The 10,237-nt window shown below is 46.2% G+C and overlaps 1 protein-coding gene and 1 long non-coding RNA gene across 3 annotated transcripts; both read right to left on the bottom strand.

Annotated features, from left to right (window-relative positions):
- Nucleotides 1–695: 695 nt before the first annotated feature.
- Nucleotides 696–3,894, bottom strand: LOC128093714 (uncharacterized). The gene is made up of 2 exons (XR_008212696.1): nucleotides 3,565–3,894; nucleotides 696–3,501 (listed from the first exon to the last, which is right to left on the bottom strand). It is a non-coding gene; the product is annotated as an uncharacterized LOC128093714 (long non-coding RNA).
- Nucleotides 3,895–5,442: 1,548 nt separating this feature from the next.
- Nucleotides 5,443–8,959, bottom strand: LOC120430047 (U2 snRNP-associated SURP motif-containing protein-like). 2 transcript variants are annotated; one of them, XM_039595138.2, is made up of 3 exons: nucleotides 6,586–8,959; nucleotides 6,206–6,531; nucleotides 5,443–6,144 (listed from the first exon to the last, which is right to left on the bottom strand). In XM_039595138.2, the coding sequence occupies exons 1-3, from the start codon at nucleotides 6,682–6,684 to the stop codon at nucleotides 6,036–6,038; spliced, it is 534 nt and encodes a 177-aa protein (XP_039451072.1). In that variant the 5' UTR covers nucleotides 6,685–8,959; the 3' UTR covers nucleotides 5,443–6,035. The 2 variants fall into 2 exon arrangements, with proteins under 2 accessions (XP_039451072.1, XP_039451071.1); XM_039595137.2 differs by having other exon boundaries at nucleotides 6,206–8,959.
- Between the last annotated feature and the right edge of the window lie 1,278 nt (nucleotides 8,960–10,237).

The following is a 10,237-nucleotide window of genomic DNA, read 5'->3' as shown; positions in this document are numbered from 1 at the left end:
GAATTGCCGAAACGTACGCCAATGGTTTGGTCGACTTGGGCCAGGCGCGTCCTCCATGATCAAGGAACCGCCGATGCGGTCCTCCTGAAACTCTCTGTTCCCGACAATGCCGTAGTCCGTAACAAGACCATTCACAACCGTTCCGAATGTTTGTTGAAACAAAAGAAATAAAGAATTTTTTTATCAAAATGTTTTATTACATAGGAAAGTTTCCTGAATTTTGTTATAAATTGCACCTATTTCAATTTATTTAGCTATCTTTAGGTATCTTCCGTGAGCTAACGTGTGACACGACGTCGCCCGTTTCGTTGCCCACAGCTTGAGGTAGCAAATGTACCCAACACGAACTTATCCCCGCCTGGCCTGCTGGTGGCCCTAGCAGGTTCGCAAGCAACGCCACTCGTAGTAAAACTCTCCGATCTTGATCCGGGCGTCCATGCTACAGTACAGCAGAAGATGGGCCAGGGGAACAACCGGATGGCGGAAATATTTTTGGTGTCTCGGCGATCTCAACCCGCTCGGTCCCGTTCGGCCTCGATACAAGTTCCTCATCCAAGTATACACCTCACGGTCCCACAACTCTATCAACTTCTTCCGTCGTGTCGATCACCAACGCTCGATTCGCTCTAGAATCAAACGTGTTCGTGTCGTACGTGGCCTGCATGTGCCCCACCATCTCCACTCGGTCCTTCCTCCACCGAGATGTAGACCGTCTTTCGCTGGTTCTACGGGCTCCTCCACAAAACCTGAAGCATTTGCTTCAGCTCCGTCAAACCAAATTCGCCGGCCCAGCCATCGGTGGAAACATCTCCTCGTACCGCGAACTCAGGAATATTCCCCCTGTCCTTTGGGACCGCCGGCGGAGCGGCAAACCTGCAGCGTTTTTGTCACCGAGCGGGGAAAAAAAATAAACTCGCGGATTGCAGATTGCTTTGTTTATTTACAAAAACTGCAGGAAAAGCAAAACAAACACCGAGTTGCCAAACTCGATTAAAAACTACTCGATTTGAGATGGCAAGGCTGCAAGATCGATTTTGCTTAGTTCAAAATCGAGCAATCGCTGACCGCTTTAAATCGCTTTAACGCGCGTTAACTTGCGATAACTTGCTTTAAGATGGCGTTATGTGAAAAATCGGCCCGATGAGTAGCGTTGATGTTTTTCGAGCTCGTTTTTGTGCGTTTTAGTGTGTTATCGCGGAGTGACGTCCCCCTCGATAATTCATTTACTTAATTGTTTTTTTTTGTTGCACTCCAAATCATCTTTACTTTCTTTTTTCAGAAATCTAATCCAAAATCCAAATTTCGACCGGGTAGGTTTTAGACACTTTTCTCTTTGTTTATCCTTGAAATTCTCTGGAATACTCAAATTCGTTCAATATCATTTGGCTTCTCCAAACTCTTTGCAACAAGACAACCGTTTCTTAAATTATCGTCATGAAATTGAATGAAATTCTCATTCTACGCAATATTATTCGTCTACATCCATTTCCGCACTCACAATCATTACAATTTTCAAAATATTTTTTGAAATTTTCAATAATATTTCATATTTCTGGCTTGTCTTTTTTGCCATTTCCTCTAAAGTTAATATCTTTTTTTTTCGCTCTGGCTTTTAATTCTTTTTTGCCAAGCTGTCATATTTCTGGCTTGTCTTTTTTGCCAATTCTTCTGAAGTTAATCTCTTTTTTTTTTACTTTTCGCTCGGGCTTTTCATTCTTTTTTGCCAAGCTGTCATATTTCTGGCATGTCTTTTTTACCATTTTCTCTAAGATTAATCACTTATTTCACATTTCAAAGTAACAGTTTTGGCTTCCTTTCTGTTTTCCCAAACTTTTATTTCTTTGCTTGTCTTTTAACTGTCACTTGCCACTTCTGGTGACCCAACTTCCGGTAAGAACTAATCACCGCAGTCATTTTTGCAAAAGCCGCAATAAAACAACGGACTTCACACATCTCAAAATTATCAAAACCACCTTCACATCACTACCACAAGGAAACCGCTAATAAATTCCACCCATGCAGAAATTGCACTCAGCCTCTCAATATAAACGCACCAACGACCGCTGTAACCAAAATATCTCGACAATCAAGCAAATTACCAATCTTCCGCCAGCACACACGACTTCATAAATACCGTCAGCCATAAATTGCGCTCCGCTTACCATTTTCCCACTGAAAATCACCAAAATCATCCTATTCACTTCACTTTTGCACCTGTTTTAACATCACTCTTGCAGAATCCCTCTAGATGAGAGCGTAAAACTGCGCCATTGTCGTGTCCCCAAGCATAAAACAGCAAACCTCTTCAAACCCAGAACTTTTGCACATCTTACTGCTTCAAATTTATCAACCAGAATGACCCGAATCAACATGAGGTTGATTCGAGTAGGCAGAGAGAATCCTGTACGAACGAACACATGATTTCCTCTCCAAATACTTGCTTTCTCTCTCACTCTCCCTTATTTCTCAATTTCTTGTGCCCTTTTCTCACTCTCTCTCTTTTAATAGAGTTATCTACGTGCGCATGTATTGCGTGTACGTACACGAAAAAGATTGAGGTTAAATTTTGTCCGCCCAGCAAAATCAAATGGTGCGCTAGTGTGTGTACGCGAAACGTCATAAAGCTCTCCAACACGGAGGATCGGCATTACACGAAATCGAGTTCGATTACACGAAATTCAGTTCGGATTTTTTTTTATTGATTATTAAATTGCAATAAAAACTGGCGCATAATTTTTTTTTTTATTATATTCTAAATTGTTTACAATTATTTTACCCATTTTACAATAGAGAGCCGGGACCGTGGTGTAGGGGTAAGCGTGATTGCCTCTCACCCAGTCGGCCTAGGTTCGATCCCAGACGGTCCCGGTGGCATTTTTCGAGACGAGATTTGTCTGATCACGCCTTCCGTCGGACGGGAAGTAAATGTTGGCCCCGGACTAACCTAAAAATAAAGGTTAGGTCGTTAGCTCAGTCCAGGTGTAGGAGTCGTCTCCCTGGGTCCTGCCTCGGTGGAGTCGCTGGTAGGCAGTTGGACTAATAATCCAAAGGTCGTCAGTTCGAATCCCGGGGTGGATGGAAGCTACGTGTAAAAAGAGGTTTGCAATTGCCTCAACAATCAAGCCTTCGGACACCTAGTTTCGAGTAGGAATCTCGCAATCGAGAACGCCAAGGCAATGCTGTAGAGCGAATAATTTGATTTGTTTTGACAATAGAGAAATTGATATTTCTGCTGAAATTCAAGTTGACACACTCCGCTCCCAGGTCATGGCATAATTTTTGCTGGAGTGGCCGTGGCCTCTTGGCAATGCTCATCCGGATCCACAGGTCCTGACGGATGTCACGGAAACTCAGCGATACCGGCAACATTTCTTTCCCGTCCAAATTTCTCCAGATTTTCAATCCGGATCAATCGCTTTTTGGTGCACTAAGTCGATGATGTTAATGAGACTTGGAACGGCTTTCGGATTGATCTTCAGTAGAAAATCCGGCGGGTACCACCTGGGAAGAGTGCAACATTTTATTAATCTTCAGGAACATCGGCCGAGGATCGTGTCAACGAACTATAAGGGCTCAGGTTGGGGCTCTGCTCGCGAAGTCGGACCTTCTTTTCCCCGGATTTGATTTGATTGTTGAAGCATATTAGTTGCCACAACAGGTTGGGGGGAGCAAGAGGAAGCCTTCAGTTGTTCCTGATGAGGACCCGGAGTTCAACACCGCCGTTGGCTGTTTATTTTGGGAAGGGCGGTCGACGTTTCCCGACTGGGGTAAAGCGCCACCGCCACCCAGGCGTGCCCGCACCGGGAGTTCCCGATCCTGGAAGCGCATCCGGGCCTGGGAGCTAATGAATCCTTGGGACGGGATTCGATTTCGAGCACTTCGTCCTCCTTCGAGAAGGATTAGACGGTGTTGGCCCGCCTTTACTGTTCCGTGGTCATGCGGTCATAGCTCCGCGCAGTCGCGTGGTGTGCGGACTGGTTACGTACACTGCCGTGTACCAGCTTGGCAGGGGAATCATCTGCACGGAGTAATGAGTTCGTTCTGGTATGTGGTGAGTGGAGTGGGCCCGGTGTGGGTTGTTGCTGAAAAAGTTTAAACGTTTAGGGTGGGTGGATGTAGGGGCAGCCTGGCTTTTTGGGACCCATATCAGCAACCACTTACCGGGGACCAGCTGCGCCGCAGAAATGGGGGTGGGAGACCGCCGCCGCACCTACTCGTAATCGTCTCTCTTCTCTCCAGGGCGGGATCCTAGAGTATTCAATTGAGAATAGTTTTAGTGTTGTGACCTACTGGAGGCCATTTTTCTTCGGGCGGTTCCAATTCCATTTTGCCGGCGCGCTGATTGTTTTCGCTGCTCGTTGTTTACGTGTCTGTTTCAATTGGATAGCCCCGCCTACATTTCCAAAAGGGCACAAAAACTTTTGTAAACAATAGTGGTTATCCCTTTTCTCTGCAATGGGACAGATTTGGTATGGTGTAGTGTGGAGGGATACACTGCTGGGGTTTACTATAGTTTTGTTGCCCTAATGAAATGGCACATAAAAAAGCACGAATTTCGTCCTGGATCTCCTCTTCGTCGCATTGGAGGAGAGAGGTGCGATGAGGTGCGGGCGAGCTGTTTGACGGGAGGCGCCTCCACTTGCGATGCTAACCGTGATCGTTTCGAGTAAATGCGTCAATGTAGTTGCGCACATTTGTTGTGGGGTTGTCGCCGCTCAGCCGGAGGAAGGTGTGGTGTTGTGACTCGAAAAAAGTTCTCATTCGCGATTTGCTCGGCAGGTGCAGCGACCCCGCCGATGCTGGATAGCCTGCGTGGTAGTGCCTGTAAACTGTCTGATGCTTCCTCTTCTCTCTGAGGGAGTCTTTCAACTTGGGATTATTGGGTGTTATGAGTTTTAGTTTTAATTAAAGCGAATTATCTTTAGCGCACCTAGTAGCATAAGGAACTGGCTCGGGCGGGGACACCAGCCGACCCACCCGATGTTGGGAGGGTCTGAGTTGCTCAGCTCGTGGCTGTAACCGCCCGATTTATGGCAGTGGGGGACCTGGTTATGTCAAGATTTGGTTCCTGCAGGCAGTAAAAACTGGCGGTGGGCGATGGAAAAAAAATTGCCTCGGCATTGGTAAAGAACTTCACCCATTTTTTTTCTGTTTGAGTATTAAGACACGGAATCCTTATTACGAGGATTTTTGTATCGGTGTTTCCCATTTTTACTGTTTATTATGCATTATCCATGGAAATCTATTACACAGTCCCTATTGAGAGGGTTAAATAAGTGATGTTCCATTCCCAGCCAGATGCTTGTAAACTCTTGTCCTTGTGCCTTGGTGCGCTATTGTTATACGCTTGCTAGGAACTGCGGTGTCAATTTTTTCGTTTTGTGTAAGTGTCATGTTTTTTCAATGATTCTTCCCAGCAGAGCTTTTAGTTTCCGGCGCGCGGGGTCTTGTAAAGACAATTGTCTTTTTGCGGTGCTATTTTTGCGGTGTTCCCTTTGCTCTGATCTGGACAATGCGACTGGACTGCAGTGCAATACCGATCGGCTGGGCATTATTTACATGCGAAGACACGAGGAAAGTATTTTGGGAAAGAGGCGCAAAGGAATATCCCAAGATCGATCACATGCTTGAAGAGCACGTGAAGCAACCGTTTTATACTCATACGGTTGCTGCTACCTCTGAACTTAAACCTAATGCTGCCACCCTGAGAAGAACCCATGACTTTCCGCTTATGAGGCGAAACCCGTAACCATTCGGCCACAGGAGGTTGGCAACTTCACCCATGACGCTGGAAGAGAACAAAAAAAAACGGTTCCCCCGATAAAGGGCAATCAAAAAATTTAGCTCCATTTTTGGAGTGGCATCACAACAAACCCCCCCTCCAAACAATTACAGGTGCTTGCTGTGAGCATCTTTTCAAGCCGGACCGTGTTTCATGGCGCGCTGGGTTCACTTTAGCGTCGGTCCACACCGGTTTGGATTAAAACGCCGGGAGGTTTCAGCTGGCGTTCGTAGTGACCGCGAACGGTTGGCTTTCAATCCGGATCGATTGCTCGTTGCTGGTGCACAAGGTCGATGATATTTTGGAGACGTGGCTCAACTTTTGCGTTGACCTTCAGGAGAGAACAACCCGGCGGGTGCCACCTGGAAAGAGGGAAACATTTTATCAGTGAAATCAAATATTTACTGGTGAAAAATAACTTACCAGCAATTGGTTGATAAACCTGCATGACCTTCGCCCGTAATCTGTCCATTCTGAGAGTCCTCACCGATGGGTGGACTTGCTGCTGGTTTGGACCGATAAAAGGGACGCTTCACGCTTGCTGTGGCTTCTGCTGGAGTAGAGGGGAGAACTGGGCCGCCAGTTTTGAGCTTCTTCTCCGAGCTCTGCATCGGAACGCCGTCTATGTCCTCCGTGGTGTTTAGCGGCATCCCGTCGTTGTAGATGTCGTGCTTAAGCACTGGCGTTCTGGAATCTGTATCGGCAATTCCCTTCAGCAGGGCGGGAACTTCCTCCGGTTGCTTTTCGACCTGTTGAGAGATTGTATTTTTGAAATTGTCAAACCAATAAGTAAATCTACTCACAATCGCAATCCCCAGGAAGGTGTGCTGCAGCCTAAGCAAAAAGTTCTTCGGGTAGTCGGCCCACTCCTCCCACGCTTTGAATACGTTCATCACGTTCATCCCGTGATTCGTGGTTTAAGCAAGATTCCGGTTCTCCAAGACTGGGAAACCAAGAATCACGGAGAGGTAGATAATTTTGTGACCGGATTCAACTGAATTCTTGGGTCTTCGGTCTGGGGAAAGCATATTTCTACCTTCCGGCCGATATTCGCAATTCGCAATTCGCAATTTTCAGTGTAAGAACGGGCCTTGACCGATCTTATGCACCAGGTTTCCGACGAACACGCACTGCCCTTACACCTACATCTCACCCTTGCTCTGAGTCAGTACGAGCAACACGCTAGAACACGCTTTGAGTGTTCGTGCCAGGCATGCACACCTTCTTTTCCGGTTACGCATTTTAACTCGGCCGGGGGTGGTACATTACGTAGGGTTTGATGTAAGTATAAGCGCCTACCATCTATAGTGTGCCTATCAACTTTCATTAAAGCAGTTTAGTTTGAATTCAAAAACTAGTTGTTATTTTACTGTGTATTGTTTTCTCCTGAAACCTTTCCTAGTGTTGAGTCATGTTTATCTGTTGCTATTTCTTCTGTCGCGGTGTTTTGTTACAATATTTTGGTCCTAAGCATTTTAGAAAAGTTTTTCAAAAATACAATAGTAATATTTGTGTTAATCCTTTAATCATTCCATAAATTGAGTAAGGGCTCGAACCTCACTTGCTTAAGAAAAAGGTGAAGTTTCAAAACAATGGACAGTGAAGGAAATATACTATGTAAAGAATCAATAGTAAAAGAAAGATAGTAGAAATTAGAAATTATTCAAATAGATAAATAAAGAAAAGGCACATGATAAACAAAATTGACATCGCTGCCAAATTAAGGGAAAGCAGACAGTTTGTTACAGCAGAATCAATTGGTAAAATAGAGTGGAAAAGCGTCGAGAAACAAGAGAATCATATAAGTAAAATCGAAATCAAATGGAGGATAGTAATCAGAAGCCGTTTTAGAAAATCAGTGAAACAAAATAAACAGAAGATAGCTGTTCGTTGAAATGGAAAGAAGAGAAACCCCGTTCTGCGATGCTCAGGTACATCCACAGCAGTTGACTCAACATACTGCGAATCAAAACAATACCGTCTACAATCACAAATTACTTCCCTTTCCCACATTGTCGCGCCCCTTTCTTTTAGCCGTCTCTACTCTGACCCGCGGTGGTCAAAGGTTTACGATCCGTTTCCACAGGCCACCAGCTAGGTCATCATGAAAACCAAGCCAACGTGGAGGTAAGAAAATAGGACACTCGCAAGGAACCAGAGCTATACTGTTCTGATCAAGATAATTCGGATGATCTAACAGAAGTACGGATGTAGTTAGTTACGCTCCTTCCAGGATGTTCCAGGTCTGGGGAACTGGAAACTTGTTTTTTTTTCGGGCGCTGACGATAAATTTGCGGCCGGAAGGTAAAAATTTTCTTCCCCTGGACCGAAGAACCAAAACAACCATCGAATACAACCATACAATTAATCACCAACCCGTGATCTTAGATATCCGGTCTGGGGGAACCGGTATCTTGTTTTTTTTTCCGGGCGCTGACGATAAATTTCCTTGAATTCCGATCGGAAGGTCGAAATTTACTTCCCCCAGACCGAAGAGCCAAGAAATCAATAGAATCCAGCCACAAATATATTCACCTCGCCGTGATTCTTGGTTTTCCCGTCTGGAGGAAGCGGAATCTTGCTTTTTCCAACCGCAGCCGTCAGATTTTAGCCATTCCCTGCCGGAAAGTAGAATTTCGCTTCCCCCAGACTGGAGAACCAAGAATTCAACCGAATTCGGCCACAACATTATTCGCCGGCCTGGTATTCTTGGTAATCCAGTTTGAGAGAACCGGAATCTTGCCTTTTCCGGCAGCTGTTCGCAAATCCGAGTAGAACTTACCTGCAACACCAGCATCCAAAGTCCCGATTTGACAGCGGGTGAAATAATTCCGCAGATTCTTTAAAAAATTTCTAAGTCCAAAAGTTACACCTTTTGCAGTTCGGACCCCTGAACTGGAAAAGATGTAACTTTTACACTTTTTGCAGTTCGCATTTTACACCTTTTTCAGTTCGAGGGTTGAAACTAGTCGGTGGTGTAAAATCGAACTGCAAAAAGTGTAATGCTGATTCTCCGTAAATGCAATCGCGCGGTCTACTTCCGCTGATCTGTCAAATCTGCGTTACAAATACACGTTCAAGTGGTATCAGTCAAAGTTGTGATTTGAATCTACACATTATGTATCTTTTTTACACGTTCTTTTACACAGAGCAGGTTTATCCACCACAGTAACCCAGTCAAATCAATCCGAATCCTGAAACGGAATCTAATTAGAATCGTATACAAATTCCGTTTCAAACGCAACAACCGGTTCGAACACGGAACCGGTTGTTGCGTTTGAAACGGAATTTGTATACGATTCTAATTAGATTCCGTTTCAGAATTCGGATTGATTTGACTGGGAACCTTCTCGAAGTTCCAAATAAACGTTTTTACAAAAAAAAAAACTCATGAAGTTTAGTCATGAATTCATGAAAATCAGTCATGAAATCTGTTGAGTTGAAGACTGCGCGCAATCAAGTAGGCACTGTGTGCCGGCAGCTTGGTTACTTTATTAGTTAAAATAAACTTCTACCGATTGGACGTATTTGTAATCCACTGCGTTTCTCATTACTCTAACAAGAGGTTATGAGCCCGGACGTGCGCGAAGACTAGCGGAAGATGTCCGATCGGATTCACGGGATCGAGCGACTGGTCGGTCGGGAGAACTGGGCCGACTGGAAGTTCGCGGTCCAAACCCACCTCGAAGTTGAAGACCTGTGGGAAGCCGTCGAACCGAAGGTGAAGGCGGATGGAACGGTGGAAGCGGTCGACCCGGCCAAGAGCAAGCTTGCGCGAGGGAAGATCATCCAGTTCCTGGAACCGGTAAACTACTACCACGTTCGCGAAGCGAAGACGGCGCAAGAAGCTTGGAAGAACCTGGTCGACGCGTTCGAGGAGAGCGGACTCACGCGGGAGGTCGGATTGCTGCACAAGCTCATCAGGACCGATCTGGACAGCTGCGGAACGATGGAAATCTACGCGAACCAGATCATCTCGGCGTGCCACCAGCTGAAAAGCATCGGATTCCCGATTCCAGACAGGTTCGTTGGTGCGTTGCTGTTGGCGGGGCTGCCGGACCGGTTCAAGCCCATGGTGATGGCGCTCAAGAACTCCGGAATGGCGATCACGGGGGACTCCGTGAAGACGATTCTGCTGCAGGAGGAGGACGAGCTGTTGCCAGGTGAAAAAACATTCGTTGCTAAGCGGCGAGTCAACAAGCCAGGTGGTTACCGACGCAACACCCAAACAGCGGGCGGTTTCCATGGCGACGACCAAACAGCGAGCGGCTCTCGTAGCAACCACGGATCGCGAAAAAGTCAGCCGGAGGAACGCGGCCCACGGTGCCGGAAGTGCAACAAAATTGGCCACATTGCGAAGCACTGCCCCGAGAAGGATGCCGTGCGTGGAAAGCAAGCGTTGTGCACGGTGCTGTCAACATTCAAGTCGGCCGGGACGGACGACTGGTACCTGGA

Source organism: Culex pipiens, unplaced genomic scaffold (assembly GCF_016801865.2).
Source record: "Culex pipiens pallens isolate TS unplaced genomic scaffold, TS_CPP_V2 Cpp_Un0004, whole genome shotgun sequence".
NCBI lineage: Eukaryota > Metazoa > Arthropoda > Insecta > Diptera > Culicidae > Culex > Culex pipiens.
The sequence above is the reverse complement of the archived record's forward strand: the minus strand, read 5'-3'. Positions and strand labels throughout refer to the sequence as shown.

Bases quoted from the DNA above. Each gene is read 5' to 3' on its own strand.
- LOC120430047 (XM_039595137.2), bottom strand. From the start codon at position 6,684: ATGAACGTGATGAACGTATTCAAAGCGTGGGAGGAGTGGGCCGACTAC. The intron at 6,145-6,205 runs GTAAGTTATTTT...CCCTCTTTCCAG, and splicing joins GGTTTATCAACCAATTGCTG to GTGGCACCCGCCGGGTTGTT.